The sequence below is a fragment of the Anolis carolinensis genome, chromosome 1 (genome assembly GCF_035594765.1).
Source record: "Anolis carolinensis isolate JA03-04 chromosome 1, rAnoCar3.1.pri, whole genome shotgun sequence".
Lineage (NCBI taxonomy): Eukaryota > Metazoa > Chordata > Lepidosauria > Squamata > Dactyloidae > Anolis > Anolis carolinensis.
In genome coordinates, this window is record NC_085841.1 from 183082944 (window position 1) to 183107304 (window position 24361).

Sequence of the window (24361 nt, forward strand, 5' to 3'; positions counted from 1 at the left end):
CTGGTCCAGCTCCCAGAATGCCCTCTCATTGACCAAGGCAACTGAGATCTCTGGGAGCTGAAGTCCAAAACCTGAACAAATATAATTAGGGAATAACTGTACTATAGCCATAAATCTTTATGGTCCTGGCTTAATAGTCTCAGCTCATTAATGACATATGATTTGAACAAACCATCAACTGCAAAGTTCAGGGGAAGTAGAAAAACACAATTTGTTCTTACAATGGTAATTACCTAATTTCCTCCTCTTGCACATGAAATGGAGAGTGGCAACACATGCAGATAACAACAACCTGTGGTATGTTCACTGTGGTGTCAAAGTAGGACCACTACATAGCACGGCACATAAAATTTGGAATATTATCTCGCAAATTCTTTTTTTTCGATAGGCAGAATTAAATCCAACTGAAATTTTCTAATTTCAAATTTGCATTTTAGAAACCTACTCCTTATTTCTGACACATTTTGTCCCCCTCAATTACTTTTCACATGAACAATGTAAGTAGTTCTTAGTTACAAAAAACAATATTCCATCACACAGATGTTGCAGAAACAAACAGAAAAAATCAACCCAGAAATCATTTCAGATTTGATATAACTGTCTCGAATAATTGTCAAGAAGGAAAAAATATTCCACCTCCTAAAAGTAAAACAATATTAAATCAAGGGTAGTCTAACTAGTGCTGCTTACACACTCATTTCAGTTCAGTTTCAGCTGTATGGTCGTTTCAGTTAAAAGACATGTGAATAGCAAGGAGATTCTGTGTTTAATCACGTACTTGACCAAACTTTGGCAGATGATACAGGTTGGGATCCAAAGAATTACTTAACTATGGTAGTTCCCTAAGGGCTCCCTTCCCTGCTCATCATGAACACAAGGGAAACTTTAAAGGTGATTTGTGATGTGTCAAGGAAGCATATTATCCAAAGAAGAGAATGATAAAAATCCCACCAGACAATGTTTTGACAAAATTCCCACTGGGCAGTGTCTTGTTATTTCTTTGAATCCTTGTCAATGGGCAGTAACTTCACTGAGAGAGAAACAACTGTGCTCAAGAGGGAAATGAATGTAAAAATATGCTCAATACTGAATTGATAAGTTTGAGTCGCTGGTTTCATGTGCCATCTCATGTAGCATCAAATGAGCCGCACATTTAATGTATTGAGGAAACACTTCTAAGGAGGCACTGTAAGGACTGCATTAGTTATAGATAAGTACAACCAATGCCAATTACGGACAATGTTTAGCCAAAATCACAAGACATTTGTAATGTATCTTCCTATGTGCCCTATGTCAATAACATTTGTTGTATCTCAGTATATTATGTTCCTTAAATATCTTGCATGGATCATAATCTTGATTCCTTTACAAAATAAATGGTGCCATACATAAAATTTATAGTTGCTCCTGAAAGGTTAAAATACTGTTTTATTTATTTATTTATTTATTTATTTATTTATTTATTTATTTATAGCCCACTTTGCTCCCATGGGTGGGTCTCAAAACAGCGTTCAGTCATTACTAATGCAGTCATTAGTGTAGGCCTGAAAATATGAAGATGTAAAAATGATAACTCCTATCAACACTGAACCAATTTGCCTTTTGTTTTAGCCTCCGAACTGAATTGTTTCCTGATTCGTAGCATGGTGTACAGAAGGACAGAAACAGAAATCTCAATTTTTCCTTTTGTCTTGGAAAAAAAATGCAATAATAACAAAAGAGCAGAATTGCCAAGTCTTGTGAGGCTTAGGGAACAGAATCTGATAATTAGATGCTCATATCTAATAAATTAGGGCAGAACTTAGCAGCACCTGACATGTTGCAGGAAGCATCTAATCTCCTGGTAGATGGGCATTATGGAACAAATAACAAGGTTCCCATACCAAAACATTATGGAGTAAATAACCAAGCTCTCACACCAAGCAGAATGATTTCAATGACTCTCCCATATATTCCTCTCTCAGAAACCCAGAGAAGTAGTCTAAACCTTTAAGACATGGCAACTCTGGACATAGATGATGAATTGAAGGTGAGGTGGGTGGAGGAGAAGAGGAAGGGAGGGACCATGCTTTGTTCACCTTCTTGGCTTAACAAGACCTCAGAACTCAGGGCTGTGTCACTGGGGCATGCACTAGCTTCAGTCCATTCAGTGCTGAACAAAGGGTGCTCATAATACTCCTCATACGAATTGTAGGGATCATCATCGGGCACAGACACTGAAATGGAGGGGGTGAGGAATTTATACCTCTCCCCCATGGCAGCTGGCTCATGCCATGAGCTGCTCTGAAGTGGTCCCACCTCATCCTCCGCTCCTTCATCTACAGACAGACACACAGAAAAAACTGCAGAGAGAACTTGGACAGACAGAAAGACGTAACAAGACTGAATGGAAACATGCAGATACACACTAGACACAGATGCAACACTATGGGATGGAAGAGACCAACTGTGCCAAGCTCAATGTAACCTTGAAGCTCCAGTGTGTACATTCAAGGCACTGTGAAGTTCAATTCATTGAATATTTTTCTACAATGTATATGGGAGATTAAAGAAAGCTTATCCAATAATAAAGACATTATTGCAAAAGTGGAATTGATAAAAGGCATGAAATTACTGTTCTAGAGGTTGGATCCAGGGTCTGCCTTCTGCCCTGGAAGCTTCTTTCCTCTGCCCAGTATTAAGACATCCTCCCCATAATCCATTTTATTCAACAGAGATCTGTGCGATATTATGAGGGGCTGCAGGAGATGCCAAGGGGGTGAGGAAGAGCACTACCTCCTGCCAACCCATTTAGCGATGGCTACATCTGGATCCAAATCTAGGTGTAAGTCAAGGCCACAATTCCACAATATGTCCCACAAACACATAGTGTGATACAGTAAAATCAGAAAAGAACAAGAAATTTGTCAGTAAGAGGAAACAGATATTTTACCAATTTCTTTTTGAACCATCATTTTAGTACGTCCCACAAGAAGTAGATGGAAAATATTATTACTAATACACACACACACACTTAGTATTTTGTACTAAGCACCCACCCAAAATTTAAGAAATTTTGTGAAATGACATTAACTAGTAAGATTATGATGGGCTATAAAATGGATTAGTTATATAGAATTACATAAATTTGATGCAATACAAAAGGAGAGAAAGCATGAAAATGATAAAATGATAGAAATACTAACCAACTAACAATTTAAATGAAAATTGTAGACATTTCTTTGTAGATAATAATAATAAATATTTTAAGAAAAGATTAAATGTGAAACATTCTGTTATGAAAAATTAAGATCAATTTTCATTGAAGAAGAACAGGAAAATAATATATGAAGACTAGGAGACAATGTGAGAAGACACAAATAGATGCAACCAATGGACTTAAAATTAAAATTGTTAGAATCTTCAATATTTTATGAAATGTGTGTTAAAGAAATAGCGATGAAGACTTAGTTGTAACAATAACTTTGCCAAATAATTCCCCATACCTCAACAACCCCCACCCTCTTTGTTTTCTCCTTGCGATATATGACATTTGTAAAGATGCAACTAACCAATAACAAATTTATTCTCTCCATTTTTTTCTTTTTTCCTTCCCTTTTCCAACTCCCCCCCCCCCCCCCCCCCGCACTCTGCTAGTAAATGTTTATAAAAATTATTTGGGAAAAATAATTGGGGCTGGGCTTTAGCAGAGCAGGTTAAACACCAGCTGCAATAAATCTTGTCGGCTGAAAGGTTTACAGTTCAAAGTCCTGGTCAGGGTGAATGCCTGACCTTTAGCCCAGCTTCCGCATACCTAGCGGTTTGAAAGCAAAATGTAAATAGATAAATAGAGACCGTTTTAAAGCGGGGAGATATTAAGACACCCATAAGGAAATGCCAGCAATTCAATCAAAAAGGAGGAAGTTATGGACTAAGCTCTTCAGCAGGGAGATGGAGCGACAGCACCCCCCCCCCCCAAAAAAAAACGTGGCCAGAACGTTTTTGAAATCTTTGCTTCCATCAGTAAGTGAAGCTATAAAGTAGTCCACAAAGAATGACAAGGCTATTGTTATGACAGAGTCTGCTCTACAGAAACAAATGTCAATGCAGACTCTCTCTTGCTGAATCATCTTACCATTTGTACTCAAGAATAACACAGAGTGTGTCTACCTGTTTCGACATACGAATTTGCTGGATACGTGGGGTCAAATGTTTGCATAAAAGGCATGCTGTGGGTCCATTTCTCTCAATTTCTGGTTCAACCTCCATGACTCACACACCCATTTTAATGCAAATAGTAGGCTTCCACTTACTGCTTTATTATGTGAACAGGCAGACACAGTAAATGTAACAGCACCTGTCACATCTTGTTTATCTCTCAGCAGGGTCTCCTTTGAGAGATTTTCTTGTAATCAGGATTGGTCCTTCTTCTTTTGAATGCTAGCTGACTGACTATATTAATGGTACCCCATACAGGAATTATTTCTTACTTATTCATCTGCTTATCAAGCTAGCTAACTGCAACATTCACACTTGCTTCAAACATACAAAGGTACTTTCTCCCACCTTGGACATTCCACAGATACACCCCACTTGCCCCATTTCCAACAGGCCTCTGAACTAATCTCTGGAGAGGCTTGCCACAGATGCAAGCAAAATGTCAGGAGAGAATGCTACTAGAACATGGCCATACAGCCCGAAAAACTCACAACAACCCATTATAATGATGTCCTTATGCCTCCAAATATATTAGGGGCAAAGGTTTTGCAGTGGCTTTTTCTGCACAAGGGCTGGCAGTGAGAGACACAGCTCTCCAAGTTCTCCTGTGGTGGTAATGTAGCCTCCTTGCTTTCCACAGTGGGCCACTCCTGATTTATTGGGATTTACTGTAAATATCTCTTATTTACAGATAGCAGTCACACAACCTAAAGAAAGGAGATCATCCCAAGTATCCCATATCAATTAAACAGTAAGAGCACCTATTGTCCCATAGCTGCATGCACTGTAGCAGGCATCTGTGGGGACCTCACAGATAACACCCTTGCAGCATGTCCAACTAGAGGAAAAGAATTGGATGGTTCTCCACTGATCAAGCTGTCCAGCGACACAGAAATATCTGTGGGCTTGGCAAACCCAAGTGGATCAGAAATTGAATATGGGGGACCAAATGATGTCCAGGGACATTAAGCAAAGTAGAGGAATGCTCCAGAATTTTTGGCAAAACTCCAGAAGAGCCCTGTACTTCAGGCTGAGTGTAGACAGAAGACCAGCTCCAAAGTGAATCAACCCATTGTCCACCCAAGCTGGTACAACCAGCCCTTTTCTCTTCACTCAACAGTGCACAGTGCTGTCTCACTCTCATCACTACAGCAGTCAGCTGGAGAACTCAAGATAACTTCTGGGGATCACTAAGTACCTCTTCTGACATACTCGATGGGAAAAGATGTGGGAGCTCTCCTGCCAGCTGCCACTCCAATGGGAACAAGATAAGGGTGGCAGTCCAGGTGGGCCAAATCTGTTTTGATTCAGCTGGACTGTCTGGACTCTGCTGTGGGTCAAGGCAGAGTGTCTAAACAACTATGTGGCCTCTGGGTTGGTCTTGGACTTTTGAGTAGATGTAGATGAGCCTTGCGTTTGGTTTGGCCAAATCACATAAAAGGTGGATTTTGGAGCAGAGATGTTAGTTGCTGCATAATTGGTCTACTATCTACTACCAAAAAGTGGGTTATGATTGCATAAGTTGGACTTACATTATTGTAACTCACTAATAGGATGCCAGTGTCAGTTTTCCTGGAGAGGAGTCATAAGGTTTGTTTTTGGGTTGTTTTTTTTAAAATTAAAACAAATCTTTGGAGAATTATTTGTTACCCAACTCTTCATTACAGGGCAAAAGCATGGGGATGTTTATTATGAATCAGAGCCCTGGGCCAATGTCAGCTGCAAGAAGAAAGATAGGAGTATATGACTACTTAAGCAGCTTAGTAAACAAGATGCATTAGCCAAGGAGCTACAACCTACTCCCAAATGTCTTTGCGGCTTGCTTTTCCCTATACAGAATTTCATCAATGCTTACATCATTTATCTTATATGATTCTCCATGAGGATATACAAGTCTATATGTTATATTACAAGAAAAGTTACCAAACCTGGGTTTAAGCAAGGATAGGAAATGAGTAAACCAAAGGAATTCTGTCCTTACCATTTTCAATCTAAAGAATTGAAATATTACTTTCTAGACTATTAAATAGCTCCAGAGTGCTGGTACTGGCTGAAAGAGTCTAGGGATTGTAGATAAAAGAACCTCTGCCAGCATTCAAAACAGGAGCCACAGTGGCGCAGTGGGTTAAACCCTTGTACCAGCTGAACTACTGATCTGAAGACCTGAAGGTCGGCGGTTTGAATCCGTGAGATGTGGTGAGCTCCCGTTTGTCAGTCCCAGCTTCTGCAGGGATGTGAGAAAAGACTCCCACAGGATGGTAACACATTTGGGTGTCCCTTGGGCAATGTCTTTCTCTCAATTCTCTCACACCAGAAGCAACTTGCAGAATATTCTCAATTTGCTTCTGACACGATCAAAAAATTCAAAACAATAAATGAACTTGCAGAAGCAACTTCTATGAGTTGAAATCAGAGAAAGGCAAATGTCTCCATCCTGTGGGCCTTTTGCTGTTGTTGCTGTGTGCCTTCAAGTACCTTCTGAATTATGGCAACCCTAAGGCAAACCTATCACTGGGTTTTCTGAGGCGAAGAGTGTGTGACTTGCCAGAGGTCATCTAGAAGGTTTTCAGAGCTGAACCCTGTCCTCCAGCATCCCATTCCAATGCTCAAACCACTATGCCATGCTAGCTCCAGCCCTCTTTGCACTCTAAAATGCTGAAATTCCACTCCAGAAAGCTGGGAAACAAAGGACAGATTTTAAAAAAACCTGACATAACCACAAGCATCAAAGTGAATTTAGGCCAACTCTTCCAAGGTGCCTAACAGACAATCCTCCCTACGCCTAAGCCACAGCTCTCCCTAGCAGACAACACACAACTCTGAATCCTTCATATGCAAAGCTTATTCCTACTCATCACATAATTTGTCAAAGGTATAATTTAAGAAATGTTATGTCTTAAGGTTGTGTGCCATGGCCCAGTATGTCTGGCAGGGCCATACACAACCAAATGAACTAGTTTTTATTTTAAATTATTTAGAATAGCCATAGGACAGATTAACTTGAAAAACAGCAAAATTATAGCATGATCTTGGAATTAAGCTAGGATCAGATTATAAAGTGGACTCAGTACCACAGCTAGAGAAAAGTACCTGTGGTGTTAAGTTTGCTTTATTATCTGATCCTACTCCAATGTAGTGTTCAGGTCATATACTGAACTGCCATTTGTGAATACATTTATTCTTTAAGTGCCTTTACATCTCCATCACAGGGTGTAATTCTTGAAGCATGCATGCAAGTGGCAGTAATAGATTAATATTTTTTATTTTTAAAAAGTCTTTTAACATGAAATATAAACTTTCTGTTTACTGTAGCAGGCGCTCTTCTGTTTAAGAAAATGGAAGAGCCAAAAAAGGGAAATCTGAGTAGCCTCTCCCTCAGTTATTCTGCTGCAATATGGCCCTTTGAAATAATTTCATTCTGTCACAGCCATTGTATAATCTAGTTAGGTGATTAATATTCTGACATGAAAAACAATTTTATTTTCACTGCAGCATATCTGTTGAGAATGAAAACAATAATACCTTTTCCATTGGTATACATTTTAAAAGAAAATCTATCTCCCATTAATCATTGGTTTACAAAACTTTGCTCAAAGGGATATAACACAGAGGGATTCTATGGTACTCAAGGCCTTTCCCTATTTTGTTCAGCATGTTTTATTAATATAACTGGGCACTCTTTTGGTTTGGTTCTCCCATAGTACACAGCAGACAAAGAAGTAGAGAGTCTGAGCAACTCAGCACTCACTCCCTTTGCCCAGCTCTCTTTGATGAAATGAGATCAGACACTGCTCAGGAATACCTTCACACTCTGAAACATGAAATCTCGCTACAGTATTTTCAATATATAAAACAGTTCTAAACAGAGCCAAATTTGGTGTCTTACCTCCCACAGCAGTCCAAACAGACCCACTCATTCTTTTATGTAGGTGAAGCAAGTTATCAAAATAGAACAATGAAGCCTGGAGCAGGAAAGCCTTCCTTCCTTCCTTCTGAAACAGGTCTGCTTCATAAACCTCACTCTCTCCCCCACCCCTTTCTCTCTCCCACTCATCCTCTTGCTCTTTCTCATTTGTGTTTGCATGGTTAGCCACATCCACCTTTGTCATCTCTACTACACAGTGATTTTCACCATAGGATGACTGAAAGAAATCACCCTCCACTAGTTCTAGGCTAGGCAACCCACTAACAAGATTACTACTGTCAAAGTGCAGTGGATGGATGCTTCACCCAAAAGTTATTTCCTATTCCACCATCACTCATGACCATTCATATTCCATTTTTTTAAAAAAGGAGGGTTTGCTGCATTTTTAGAGGGAAAAGTCTTCAAATACTTGCATCTACAAATTTAGCACCTTTTATTTGGAATGTCAAAATCCAAAATACTCCAAGAACCAAAACTGTCTACATATGTGGCTGAGATAATGACACTTTTATTTTTTGATGGCTAACTGCACATACATTTTGTTTGATGCACTAAATCATTAAAACATTGTCCATAAAATTACCTTCAGGCTATGTGTATATGGAACATAAATGAATTCTATGTTGAGAATTGGGCCCAATCTCCAAGATATCTCACTATATGTGTATACAGTTATTCCAAAATCCAAAACACCTCTGGTCCTAAACATTTTGGATAAGGGATAGTCAACCCAAACCAAGCTTTGTTTTGTATAATTCTTAATCCAACATTTGAGTATTAGCCGAGTAATAACAGGGGTACTAAGAGAGTTATTGAATTTTATCTCAAATTGTATAGCTGAACAAATGTACATGTAACATAGCTTTAATAATAATAATAATAATAATAATAATAATAATAATAATAATAATAATAATAACAATTTTATTTTTATATCCCACCACTATTTCCCCATAGAGACTCGGGGCAGTTAACATGGGGACCAAGCCTGGCATAAACAAACAAAACTAAGACACAATTAAAAACATAGTAACATACTGTATAATATAATTTAAACAATCTAATTAAAACAATTAAAACTAGTAGAGCATAAAAACATCATAAAAATGTATCAAAACCAACATCGGCCACCTGTAACCTGGAATATAGTGGGCATGATCAGATAAGAAAGGGCAGGGCAAGGACTTGTGCAAAAAGCAGACTATATGGTCAGGGCTGGGGGTAAAGTGCTGAATAAAGCTTATCAGTAAATACCATAAAGGATCTAGATCTCATCTGATACTGGGAGCTAAGTAGGGTCAACCGTACTCCCATATAATTGTTACTTGTTTCTATTCTAAGTAGATGGGAGATGGCCAATGAATACCAGGTGCAGCTATAGGCTATATTGCAGAGGAAGATATTGGCAAAACTACTGCTGAGTATTCCTTGTCTAAGAAAACCCTACAAAATTTGTGGAACTACTATAAATCAACAGGTGGTTTGATGGCACAGACAAACAGACATTGTGGTTTTAGCGTCTTGTCCAAATGGTGATATTTGGTTGGTTTCTAAAAATACATTTTAAAAATAATAATAGTGCAGAGCTAACACACTGGGAACAACTTGATCTACTGAGTCACAATGACCTGGAAACATTTTACAGAAAAACATGCTGCTAGTTAAATAAATCAAGCACTTGAAAGCCTTAAAAGTCTGAAATTGTTGTACATTTGCACAAAACTGAGGCCGACGGGGGGCAATTGCAATTATGTTAATGACTGCTACTTGGATCAGATTTTATAATGGTATCTGAAAACCCAACTTGAAGCAATGCTTGTTACCAAAGAAGTTACCCAAGAAAGAGGAGTAGTCAAATAAACCTTTAAATGTGAGATGTATGTCTTTTTCAGAGTGAATGCCTTTAAGTATCACTGTGTGGCAGAAAATCAGTACACTGAGACAACACAAGAAATACACAGTTATAAAATGATCACGTATACATACATAAATACAATTGTTAGTTTCAAGTAGAGTAGACCTGCTGAATCAAAGGGACTTGATGGGTTTATGCTAGCCATTGGTTCTAGGCCAGAGTTATTGATTGTGTCCATAATTCATTTCCATTTATGCTTCTGACAAACATGTTACCCAACTTATACACATGTCAATTCCAATTTGTTATGATTTAAATAATTTACACATCAAATGCTCTTCAATTTGGATCAGCTCCAGAAATGGGAACAGTATGCTTAACAGAGAGTTGCTGCAAATACAGCCCTCACTTTAGAAATAATGTTCTCCTATTTCTTTCAATGGTTTCACTGATTAATAAGGTTTTTATTACCATGATGACAATCATTATTCTGCAAAAATAATGTCACTTGTCACTCAACTATTATCAATCAAGAAATCTAAGGGATCATTTCAATATTTTGAAGAGTCAGAAAGTTGCTTTAGATAGTATATAACACTTCTGGCTCTCACTTCTTTCAAGAACAATCAAAGGATGCAACAGTGCATAGCAATTTTTTTAAAGCAAGTTCAACAGAAAGTTGGCTTATTGGGGGAACTTTCATTTTTCTCTTTAAGTATTTTTTTTAAAAAAAATTATGGAGAAATGTATATGTGTATTTTCCCCATAAAGGTGAGCATTCAAACATACAGTACAATTTCTATGCCATTTGGAAGTGACATATTCTGAGAGGAGCTCTATCATGTCAGTAATTCTAACTTAACCTATTGCCCCATGCACATATATAGTAGACACTACTACAGGAAGAGTATCCCTTACCAGACATGCTTATGATCAGAAGTGTTTGGGATTTCAGATTTTCTCATGTTTTGGAATGCTTGTATTTGCAGATATATACACAATGAGCTATCTGGGAACCACACTGAAACACAAACTTCATTTATGTTTAGTATACACCTTAAATACTTAGTTTAAAAGATATTTTAAATAATGTTGTGAAATAAACCAAATCTGTATACATTAAATTATCTCAGCCATTCATGTGGACAAATCTGGAGTATTTAAGATTTTGGAATTCTAGATAACAAATGATCAACATATACGCATATTACAAATTTCTTCTGAAAAATACTTAAAAATTTTTTTTCAAAAAAGGTTGCAAGGGGACTCTGGCACAATGGGTTAAACCACTGTGCTGCTGAACTTGCTGACTGGAAGGGTGGTAGTTCGAATATGCGGGACGGGGTGAGCTCCCGCTGTTAGCCCCAGCTCCTGCCAAGCTATTCGAATGTGAGTAGATCAATAGATACTGCCTTGGGGGGGGAGAGATAAATGGTGCTCCATACAGTCATGCTGGCCACATGACCAAGATATGTCTATGGACAATGCAGGCTCTTCAGCTTAGAAATGGAGATGAGCCCCACTCCCAGACACACAGATAAAGCCTTTACAATGCGGTTGCTATTGCCCGTTTCTGGTCTAAAACTATTTAGTTGTTTGTGATTTCCTCTATATATTTTTTCTTCATCATTTTTAAATGTATTTGTTATGCAATGCTTTTGACACGAAATAAATAAAATCTGTGTGTCTGTGTTTCATTCTTTCAAAGCACTAAATGTTTGCCTTGTGTCTCTGTATATGCTGGAATCCACCCTGAGTCCCCTCAGGGAGATAGGGTGGAATACAAATAAATTGTTGTTGTTGTTGTTGTTGTTGTTATCTGGCAATCTTTTGCAGGGGACAATTCTGGCATCTTAAAAACTTTTAACATTTATTTTTATGATCTGTCATCCAGTTCATAAAATGCGTATGATGAAGTGGGTTTTAGCCAACCAAAGGTTACTCCAATTAGAATTTGTTAGTCTTTAAGATGCTATAAGGCTGTTTTTGTTTGTTTTATAAAACAACAATGATGTACTATACAGTAGCCCAGTTAATGGGTGCGGAATACAAAAAAGAAGTATCCAGAGACAGGTTTGCATTTCAATAAATAAATAAATAAATAAATAAACCACTACGAGCTTTCCAGTATTAAACACATTCAGTTCCTCTGGATTTGATAGGTGATATTAAACACGTTCGTAATCACTCAAAATGAGGGGATATTAAAGTGGATGGCTTGGGATACCTGATATCTGGAATAATAAGAACCATATTAAATATACCAGTTCCAGTTATTTACATTCTTAGAAAAATATTAAAAGGTACATGCTGTTCATAACAGCAACACTTGTTCTCGAAAAGCAGAACCACTCTAATGGGTGACAATGTGTTCATATGCTGATTAATTCAACTCAGGTGAGATTTCTTTTGTGGGCATTGCTTACACAGATTGAAAGGATTATTGTGGAACAAATATAATAGAAGGGTGATTTAAACATTCTGATTGTGTCACGATATTTGAAGCAGCCTTCCTGCCCCTTTATGATGGACAGAACCAAGTGATATTCCTTGAACACATGCAGCTGTACAGAATCCATAACTTCTTTTCCTTCCCTGCATCCCTTATGACTTCAGTGAGCTAAAGACATGCCTATCCCTAAGGTCCAAATCCTACACTGAGGAATGAGCATAACTTTTACACTTACAAATTGATTTGGCATTTGTACAGAGCAGTGTCATGAAACCAACTGTACAACCAATTGTGTTTGCCCATGTGTATGTGTAATGCACAATGAGCAACCATGCATACCTGTGTGCAATACACAAATGCATTCATGGACAAGTCCCTTGCAGTAGTTGTACTGGCATCTAGTTCATTTTCATGCACAATTCAAAGTGGTGGTTAAGACCTTTAAAGTCCTTTATAGTTCTAGTCCAGGTTATTTGAAGGACTCCTTATATTAATTAGCCTGTCCATGTTTTGAGAATCTCTGAAAAAGGCCTTCTCTATGTCCCATCACCTCCTGTGGGAACACAGGAGAAGGTCTTTTCAATGACTTTTCCCAGGATGTGCAACTGGCTTTCATCTCCCTAGATCAGTGGCTCTCAATCTGTGGGTCCCCAGGTGTTTTGGCCTACAACTCCCAGAAATCCCAGACAGTTTATCTGCTGTTAGGATTTCTGGGAGTTGAAGGCCAAAACATCTGAGACCCATAGGTTGAGAACCACTGCCCTTTGGATCTTTCTCATCTGGTGTGGCTTTCCTAGTTTAGATGCTGGATAATGCCCTGCTGCAGAGAAAGGTACAATTCTTGGCCCTTTATCCAGGTATATTTTTTCTCACTGGTTTGACAGTGATGAGAAAAGTCATGCCTGATAGAATGTTCTCTTTCCCTTTTAAATTCCAGCTGAAATATCTTTTCAATAGTACAGTAGTCTCTTTGCTTTTCTGGGCTCAAAGGTGCTGGACCTCTGTTAAAAAGAGAAAACAACTATGTAGGAATTTCTAGGTTCTTCATTACAACTCCGTGGTCACCTTTGGATATATGTTGACCATAGAATCATGCTGGAGGACTTACAAATGCTTAGAGAAGTGTTCTCTCTAGGAATCTTTAGGTCACCCAGAACGATTCTATGGACAATGTCAGCCAGAAGTTGACTACAGAATCATGCTAGAGGAATTAGAGATTTTAGTGAGAACATGAGCCCAGACAGACAGACTTTAAAACCAAGACCTGTCTGTTTTTACCAGGGGCATTCTAGCAACACCTGGTAAAAACGAATTGATTTGGAATAACCTCAGTTATTCCGAATTAATTAGATACCCCTTTAGATCCAGGCCTTCCTGAAAGGCCCAGGTCAAATGGTGTATTGGGCCTATGGGGACTCACCCCTGGGAAGTTCCAGAACTACCCAGGGGTGAGTCCCCATTTGCCATCCCAAATCTTTTGGGCTCCTGGAGCCCAAAGGTCCGGGATGGCACCTAACCCTCTTCCCCAGCCCCCAAAAATGAAAATGTAGCCAACCTTCCCAGGAAAGCCCAGGTTTTTGGGAGGAGTGGGAATGGGAATCCGTGCCAAAGTGGGTTTCTTAAACCTGCTTTGGTGCAGAATTGGTGCTGCATGCAAGTGCCTTATATTAATCATTTTTGTAAATAATCAAATCGACAAAAACCAAACCCGCAAATAAGCACTACATATAACTCCTATATTGCTATCAGTAAGCACCTCAGATATCACCAAGAACATATACAGGGAGAAATAATTACTTACATATATACATACATACAGGCACCTATTGAGTGGTGTCTATTGGTGTTTCAGAATCCTATACAGTTAATAATTTTTTATTATCAAAACAAAAATTGCTCATGTTTTTAAAAGTGAAGGCTGTCAGAATCATCCTCCTACCTCGCTCACTAGGATCCCTGGATTTCTCTCCTTAAAGATGGACCCTGCAGTGCCCAGGAGGGGAGTCTTACCTTCTTCCAATGTTCCAGTCTGCTCTGAAGCAGGAGATGGGGGCGGGGATGGAGGCAGGTTAGTTGTTTCTTCAACTGCTAAAGATCGAACAGTAAACATGAGACACAATGATTACTTATTTTGATAACGGGATATGCCAACAGGAACATTTGCAGGGAAAGAGGCTAGCAACATCTCATAACATCTCAAATCCATACAATACAAATATTTAGTTTTTACATTTCTCAGTATACACAACAGTAATCATTCATTTTGGAAGATGCAGCATTATGCACAGAAATGTACTCCAATGTCTTCAAATACATTTCTTTTAACAAAAAGTACCTATAAACACCAACATTGGTATGGTTCGACATTATAATTATTACATGCTTTCAAGAAAAATAAATAGTAGAGGAAGAAAACAAACAAACAAACACTAAAGTCCAGGGCAGGGGGATGCAAAATGTGAGGGAACTCAACCATAGATTAACTGTATTTACATGTATTTGAAAGAGTAACATTTAACTGTTTCCTTAAGTTTAAAGATTTATTTAAAATACTTCATAACACCACTTTCTCTTTGTCTACAAATGACTACAAATGGATCATTTGAAGGATGGCCAGTAGCCAAGGAAACAACCTCAACGCAAGCATCCAACTATAATATATGAAATACATATAAATGGTGGGAGCAAACAGTAGCTTTATTAGGTGTGCAAGAAATACTTCCAAGCAACATTTTCTAAATTATATCCTAAAAATAATGGGCAATATTTGGCCAATGTTTTAAGTTCCATTAATCTCAACAAGGGAATGTAGTACAAACGCAAGTCTTTTCCACTGAACCTAACTGGAATTTGAAATAATTAATTTCATTTTCACTGTCCCCACTGTTCTAATTGCTGCATGCAATTTCAAGAGAAACATTTTGTAAACATGCAAGTATTTCTACAGATCTCTGTAGAGTATTAGCATTTCCCCCCATAGACCCAGTGGTAGCTGGTAGCTCTCATATCATGGGTGCAATGAATCTGCTCTGTGTTCCAGTCCAGAGTTTAAAGGTGATATCTACAATGCACATTTTTGATATAGCACAAAGCCGGTATGGTATAGCAACCTGAATGTTGGACCAGGACTCTGAGAAATTCGGGTCAAATCCCTACTCAACCATGAAAACCCACAGGGCAATCTTGTGCAAGACACATTCTGCTCTCAGTCTCAGAGGAAAACAAAGGAAAGCCCCTCTGATATGTTCACCTTAGGGTCACCATAACTTAGCAATGACTTGAAAAGGCACACAAAAGCAAATTCAAGATGCTGCATCCTATTCCCCAAAGTTGGTATAGCACCACGGATAATTCCTTTGATAGTCTGAAATATAACCCACGGTTCATTCACTGCACCCTGAACGTAGAAGCCATCAGACACCACTGCATAGTGATGCTATGTATCTCTTAGGGTTTTTTTTTAATGATGCCAACCTTGATTCAAGCCACACCTAATATTTTATTCATAATAACATACACAATAATATGTGTGCAATTCTGCATAAACTGGGAAGTTTCATAGACTCATTCCACTCGAGTGTGAACAGACTAAGTTCCAAAAAGTTTGTGCTAGAATTTTCTTCTTCTCAGTTAGTTTCAAAAGTGCTACTGGGTTCTTTTATATCTTCTAATGTGACTATTTGTCCATAAATAGATGGATTTTCATTCTGCAGAACTTCCTATATTTAGAGTATTTTGGCAGATATAATTACATAACATTCAGTTTTAGGGTGCCACTCAGCAAATTATTTCAACATATATCACTCTTGGATCAACTCTTCCTTCCTTCCTTCCCTCCCTCCTTCCCTCCTTCCATATAACACAATAGATAAATGGTCACTTTAAAATTCCTCCCCAAGAAGAATTATCCACACCTTGAAACCTTGATAGTCTTTCATATGTTTATGATCAAAGATAGTCCCTTGGGCATGTGGCTGAATTAGAATGGCATCCCATGAAATCAATATTTTAGTATACTTAAAAAGCTTTATTAAATAGGCTTGTTTAAAAATGACATGTGATAACATCACTACCTTTATCTGTAACTTGTTTTACTCATTTCCCCACCTTCCCACCCTGGAATATTTGCTGACAAAAAGCCAACAGCAAAGCAAACCAAATGCAAAGCAAAAAAAAAAAAGAAGCAAACTAGGAATGGGGGAAAATCAAGCAATGCTTTGTTTGATCATCTGCTATGAAATTCATGGCTTAAGCAACAAACCATAGCTGACATAAACCATGGCTTTTTGTGACATGAATGTGCAACCAGTATCTCAGCTTGCAATACCTAAAATAAATGAACAAACTAATGCACAAAAAAGCTAGACCACAGCTACAGTGCAAAAGCTTGCTGTTTACAACACAACATCCAGCTGAGATGACTTGCTTTACCTAAAGGTAATGGTGCTGGCTGATCTTTGTGCTGGGCTTCCTTTTCCTGTTCACCTTTCAGAACTGCCACAGCTTCAGCTGTTACTACTTGGACTATCCTTGCAGATACTTCTTCTGAGACAGGATTCCCAACAAGACAAACAAGAGCACATTAATGGAAGAGATATAACGAAAAAATTAATAAAAAATGGAGCCTTCCACAAACAATGGTTGTAGACTAAGGTTGCAATCCTCTACACTTACAGTATTGTAGGAATGTAAAACTTCAGATATTCCACTCTCCCACACAAGAATGAATACCTTTTACCATTTAATCCTTGCTTAAAGAAACTTTTTGAAAACAATACAGTTTTCAAACAGCATTTCTGGCAGAGAGAAAACAAATTATGAATACAGAAAATAAGGTTTCTGTGCATGAAACCTGCTGTGTGGAAAACCTGTTTTCTGTGCAGAAGTGTTAGTTGTTTGCTTTGCAGAAAATGCAGCTTCATGTGTGTTTAATACAGAAAAAGTTCTAGGATTCTCCTTACCATCTTTTCCTGACATTTGAAATACCCTACTATTTTTAAACGATGACTATTATTTCTGTCCCTATTGTGCTGCCCTAAGTGTAGTTTGTTGTAAAACAGATATAGAGGATGTTCTTAGTTCAGTAAAATAAATATAATATGATTAAGTAGATCACTCCTTTTATAAAAATGGACAGGTTTGGATTCTCATACAGATACAGGCTGAATATTCCTTACCCAAAATGCTTGGGTCCAGAAGTGTTTTGAATTTCAGAATTCTTTCTGGATTTTGAAATATTTGCATTTGCACAGATGTACACAGATGAGGAATCTTGGAGATGGGGCCCATGTTTCAACACAAAATTTCATTAATGTTTCATATATACTTTACACATGTATCCTGAATGTAATTTTATACACAAATTTGAAAAGAAAATTCTGCATGGAACAAAGTTTGCCTGTACTGAGCCATCAGAAAGCAAAGCATCACTACCTCAGGTTTTTTTGTTTTTTGGATTTGGGAATTCCAGATAATTCAACCTATACCTGCAATTGCGCCCTGTCATAATGGACTGGCCAGAATAATGAAACCTTTTAAAATACTATCTCATTTAAACTAGAACCTCTAGTAGGAAGAAATTATGTAAGACTTGTGGATCTTGGGATTTCTTCCCCTGTTGTCCTTACAGGTCTCCTCTGTCTTGGAACAAGATGAAGGGCGGATGGGAGACATCTATAAAATTCACTTCTTTATGCGCTGAATTATAAATATTGTAATATAAGCAGATTCGCATGTGTACATATGATGTTCAGCACATAATAGAGTGAATTTTAAAAATTCTGCCAAATTTCTCCTTTCCCCTAATTGTTTGTTCAAGCTCTGCTTAATATTATACAGTTTAAAGTAAAGAGTTTCAGAGAGTTCTAATTGCTCTTCATTCATGATTCCTTTAAATCCTTTAAATTTCACAGCCCAATCAGCTGATCAGCTGTTTTGGACTTTAAAAAAGTAAACATGTGCTGGAGTAGCCTTCACAGGGAAGGAAATCACATGTTTTTGGTGAGTGCAAGGATATAGTAATGCGAATATGCACATTTTTGGCCAGAATTGGGATAAAAGGGGAACTTTTTATCCTACGTTTTTTGGCTGTTGCAGCGAATTGGCACGCATTTAGTACTAACATCATGTAGTCACACACCCCTTTTAACACGGGAAATCCCATGTTTTAGGTACTGTGTAGATGGGCCCTAAAAAGCTCTCTCATGTGAATACTCTACTCTCTCTGTCCAGAACACTTGATGTCTGATGGACTAACACTGTTTCTAGGAACTGAACATTTTAGCTTAGAATGGTTCTGAAGTAAAGGTAAGGGGTGAGTGGGCAAGCTTGGGTGTAAACAAAAGCAACATATAGCACGACAGAGATTTTGTTTTTAGGAGCAACTCTAATATTAGGCAGAATGAAGTAGCTGACTCAGGCTCCACATTCCAGTTGAAGACTGGAATGCTGTAGGAGAATACACTCCTTCCACAATAATTTCTTGGTTGAGAGAGCATATGCTCTCCATCTGCCTTGTTTTAGCACCAAAATGTTTGTTTCCCTCATGTGTTTGGGAAAATCAATCTCTAGCTGCCATCACATTGGGAAATTTGGCAGTGGGGGCCATAGCCCACAGGAGGATAATAAAATCAAAATTAGCCCCCAGATACCTGGATGTTTTTTATTCTTCCACTAGATAGACTCCTAATTTTTGGGTTACATTCTGGGTACCAAAGAAATACTGGATTCTTTGCACCTGAATGTGAGGTAGACTATCACTCTGAAAAAATATACTTGCTGTTGGTGTCCTTTAACATAGTATAATCACAGCAGTTTGATACTAGTTTAATTGCTTTTGCAACATTCTATGGAATCCCGGGGTTTGCAGTTTAGGGAGGGACCTTTGGCATTCTCATCCAGAAGGTTCTTCTAGTACCTGCCCAAACCATATTGCCTATGATCCCATGGGATGTAGCCATGACATCCCATGGGATCATAGGTATCACTGTATTGTAATTATGACGTTTGAAAAAAAAACCCCATATAAACACAGCAAATGTGCTTTTGTAAAACACTTACTGCCCATTTACAGCAAATGTAAAAATGTTACTGGTATTTGAAAGACTTCTTGAATTATCCAGAATGAATTGGCAACATCAGGCAGTTATCGACTCATACAGCAAAAACTGGTGACGTCTAGCGTTTTTTCCCTATCACAGGATTTCCCAAATACACTAAAAAAGGGATGAATGGCTTATTCATAGTGGGATATAATTTGCTTCCTTTGTTACATGCACTTAAATAAGGCAATATTCGAATGCACACTATGGGTGATGTCCTGTTGATTAATGCCAACTAGATTAAACTCATCAATCAAGTGTTTAATGTTGAGTGAATGCATAGATTTTTTTTGTGTCAGGAGCAACTTGAGAAACTGCAAGTCACTTCTGGTGTGAGAGAATTGGAAATAGGTTGTTGTATGGAAAGAATTGCCCAGAAAATGTTCGTGCAGGTTTTCTGCAGAAATATATTATTTTATATTTTAAAAAAAGGAATATCTCAGAAGTTAGAAGTAACTATAAAACATTTTTCATAAGTCTAGCATATACATACTGTTATCAACATACCTATAATGCTAACTCTATGCTGATTTTCTTTTTATCCTTTCTAATGTGTATGCGATGAGATCAGCACTGTCATTGTCACTCAGTTACAATGGCACTTCAAATCACATGGTTTTGTTTGCATGTGCTACAAGCACACTTCGTTGTTTTCATTGTTGTTGTTTTTTTATTGTTGCTGATCTTGTAATTTTTTCTGGTATTTTAGCTACAATATTGTGGTATGGTTTGGCCCTGAAAGTGGCTCATGTAAAGTGACACTATGACTTACTGAACTGGGTAACACCAACCCAAGTGGTATACTGAAGGCCAGTCTATTCCTACCCAGCTGCTTCTACTCTGTTTTATAACTGAATTTCTGAAAGGATCTTTTGATCACTATCAAAATTTGACTATCAACTTCATCAGACGGGCTACTTGATCCATCCTACACTATTTGTTCTCCCCTTTCAGGAAGGAGCTTACTACATGACACACAATGCATGGTGAATCCATGGGCCTTTGTGATGAGGTCCTGATTTGGATCTAATATGGGATGAGCAACTTTGGTGGAACAAGGGTCCAATTTTGATCTGAGTTGCACCCTTACTGAGACTCAAGGTATTCAGAAGCCAGTATTTAAATAGTCCCCACTACCCCCAATCCTGCCCCCCCCCCCCCCCGAGATATACACACCTAATTTTTAGGGGAGGAATGAAAAGATCTGCTCTTCTCTCACTAAAGGAAAGCTTTGATTCTTACTTTAAAAGAAAACTGTTTCTACTGGATACTTTCAGAAGTCAATTTTGGATTACCTTTTTAGGTGAGGATTGAACAAGCTAGGAACTACAAAAATGGGCCAGTGGTCATGTGGACCATGGGCCAGATGCCAATCTCTGATCTAGATTCTTGTAATGAAATAGAGTTTGAAAAGTAGATAGATGGATAGATAGATGGACAGACAAACAGAAAGACAGACAGATGAATAGAGTGACATATTCAAGGTCATGGCATAGCACAGCAGGTTAACTGCCAGGTACAGAAGATCTTGCTGACCGGAAGGTCAGCAGTTCAAGCCGGGGCAAGGTGAGCTCCTGTTGTCGACCTAGCGTATGCCTACCTAGCAGTCTGAAAACAGCAATGAGACTAGATAAATAGGTACCCCTGAAAAACATGCTTGTGGTCCAATCAGGAAGGCATCTATGAACAACAAAGCTCCTTGGAAGAATGGAGCAACAGCACCTTCCCATGGCCGAGTCAAGCACAGCCTCCAGATGCCGGAGTTGGAAAGAAGAGGGAAGCCTGCCTCTGTTTATATATTGTTCTGTCTTTGTCAATTGTATAATGGCATTGAATGTTTGCCATATATATACCTGTAATCTGCTCTGTGTCCTCTCGGGGAGCTAGAATGGAATATAAAGTTTATAATATATTATTATTATTTGTACCATGAATCAACTGGTATTTATGTATACATGTATGCATGCGAGTTGATTCTTGACAAATACCACTAAATGTTGTTTTATCTCATAAACAATACTTCACTATTGGTTGCTGTGAGTCTTTTGGGCTGTGTGGCCATGTCCCAGAAGCTTTCTCTCCTGATGTTTTGCCCACATCTGTGGCAGACATCCTCAGAGGTTGTGAGGAATGCCTGCCACAGATGTGGGTGAAACGTCAGGAGAGAAAGCTTCTGGAACATGGCTATACAGCCTGAAAGACTTACAGCAACCCAGTGATTCCGGCTATGAAACCCTTCGACGATACATACTTCATTATTATAATAAATTGTTTTCAGTAGAATACTAATAGAATTATTGCCTTCAGTCAGCAGCAAGTGTGTCAGATCAACAATGTGTCCATAATTTGTCAAGGTGAGATTTGTATTCATTGCAATCATTGCAAAAGTGCTGGGTGGGTGAATAACAGATAACATCTACTCAAATGTTTCATTTTGGGAGCTGATGTTGAAAAGCAGCATGTAAATTCTCTAGATATAGTACGTGTATATTTCACAATTCTTTTTAATGTTGCTTTTTAGGTGGTATTGTTGGTTTTACACGGCCATACAACCCGGAAACCACACAACACCCCAATTTTATGTTTGTTGGCTGCTAGTGCACAGAAGAACAGGAGATAACTGTTTTGGTTCTTTGAATTAAACCCTTTTGACTATAAAGAACCTACAACTTCTTCCTTTTATGAGAAATAATGCCATATTCCATGCACTTTACCACCAAATATGCTGTTTCAGTTGATCGTTGATGATTCCATGTGTGTGCATGTGCATGTAAGTGTATTGTTGGGGATGGACTTTTTACTGCCTTTGAAGAATCAAGGGATGCAGAAGGTTATCAAAAGTATATCGCTACCTCATCTCCATTTCTATTTTTTAAAAAATAAGTGTTATTGTGTCACAGAGTATGATTTAGGAAGACAGTTTTCAAAAAACTGCCTAAAACGTCTCAGATACTAACTAACCAAACAAATTGGGAAAGAGGAACCTGCAATATTAAGAACCACAAAGTCTAGACAAGTTTGCACAAAAGGAATTGGGTTTTTCAGGTATTCTATTTAGAGCTTTGTAGATTAAAATAAGTACCTTGAGGAATCATTACAATTGTTTGGAAGCCAATTCACTTGGTACAATAAAAGTGATGTGTCTTGCCAGTCAACAAATGAGACACTAAAGTTTCCCCAGCTGTACCTTCTAAACATTTTTTCAAGAGTAGTCCCAGGTAGGGATTCTCTACACATGCACAAAAAGAAAAACCCCGCCGGATTCACCCTGAATGGATAGCTCTGCTTTGGGCAGACTCTGGAGTTCATTGGAAACTCTGTGGAGATGTCATGGCTTCAAGGCAGTGTTGAGAGCTGGAGAGAGTCCTATTTGGTCTGATCCACTGTCGAGACTGGACACAGATAACATCACCCTTTCCCTGTGCTCATCAACTGATCCCCCCCTTCTTGGTCATTCAGGCTGCCCTACCCACATTAGAATGCGGCATCCACATGACCACGAGTAAGATGGAGAGATCACCTGCTTTGATTGTGCTTTTCGGCATGACAGGGGGGCTGGACTAGATGGCCCATATGGTCTCTTCCAACTCTATTATTCTATGATTTTATGTTGGTCACACAGATATCCAATTCTGATGTCAGCAAGGTCCCACATGATGGAGAAGAGCTTGCATGGAGCCCTGTGGTTGGCTAGAAGCAGCAGCGGTGAACAGAGGAAGTGGGATGTGGGCTGCCCCAGCAAAGCAGACATATTCTCTGACCATCTGAACAATGGCCCCAGACTCAGTAATCTCTAAGACATATTTAGACGACTCAGGGAGAATATTATAGTAGTCTCACTGAGAGGTATTTTGATGAGCACTTTATAGTTGGCCATGCCCATCCTGAAGCCCTAATCATTGTATTTTGGCTCTGTTGATGGAGCATGTTGTAACTGGATTATAATCTTTGTGATTGTTTTGAATTGTATGCTCTTGTTTTATGTTTATTTTTTTACTATGTTTAATTTGTTGCATGGTTTTTAACTGTTGTAATGTTTAAATTTTTATGTCTAATTTTTAAAATATTTAATATTTTAAGCTTTGATTTTATATGTGTTTTGGGGCATCAAACTGTGCCATGTGTAAGCCGCCTTGAGTCCCCTTAAGGGTGAGAAAGGTGGGGTATAAATGGAGCCAATAAATAAATAAAATAAATATGGTTTATTTTTGGCAACTGAATGTTTTGTTATGTTGGAAACCGCCCTGAGTCCTCTTGAGGAGACAGGGCAGTATATAAATAAATTATTATTATTATTATTATTATTATTATTATTATTATTATTATTATCATTATATTATTGTATAACACAGCGAACAAGATAGATATGCTGGATTTCGTATCACAAAATCACAAGTCGAACATTTCCCAAGTGTCTAGGACTGTGTGATGTATTTTCAGATGATGCGCGAAGATCCCAGTATTATTATTATTGACTAGATTTGCTTTTTTTGAGGAAGCTTCCTCTGGCCCGACAGAATAAAGACTTTCCTGAAACTTGGTAAACAAATGGTAGGTATAAAGGAGGACTGGTCAAAGACAGCCTGCAGCCTGCATTTAAGCGTTTCCTGTTTTGGAAGCTCCAGATAGCCTCCAACCGTTGATTTGCAGAAAAAGAAAAAGAAAAATCACATCTCTAGAAGCATTCTGTAAGAATGGTTCTTTTGTAAGGGGAGGCATGAAGCCGTTCACAATAATTTTTCACAAGCCAGAAATTTGAGAAAGTCTTTAGGGGAAAAAAATAACAAAAGTGAGGCTTCAAACTCCTTTCTAAACCACTGAAGGCCACGAGT

General features: G+C 38.3%; 1 protein-coding gene across 32 annotated transcripts in view; it reads right to left on the reverse strand.

Annotated features, from left to right (window-relative positions):
* Positions 1–24361, reverse strand: part of map2 (microtubule associated protein 2) — a 331665-nt gene that overhangs the window by 58095 nt on the left and 249209 nt on the right. For 22 of the 32 annotated variants that reach the window (XM_062961284.1, XM_062961292.1, XM_062961288.1 and 19 more), the window contains 2 exons: positions 16861–16974; positions 14440–14517 (listed from right to left, as the gene is read on the reverse strand). In XM_062961284.1, coding sequence (XP_062817354.1) covers positions 14440–14517; positions 16861–16974 — 192 coding nt within the window. The remainder of the gene's footprint in view (positions 1–14439; positions 14518–16860; positions 16975–24361) is intronic. The other 10 variants (XM_062961327.1, XM_062961399.1, XM_062961444.1 and 7 more) reach the window with 4 other exon arrangements.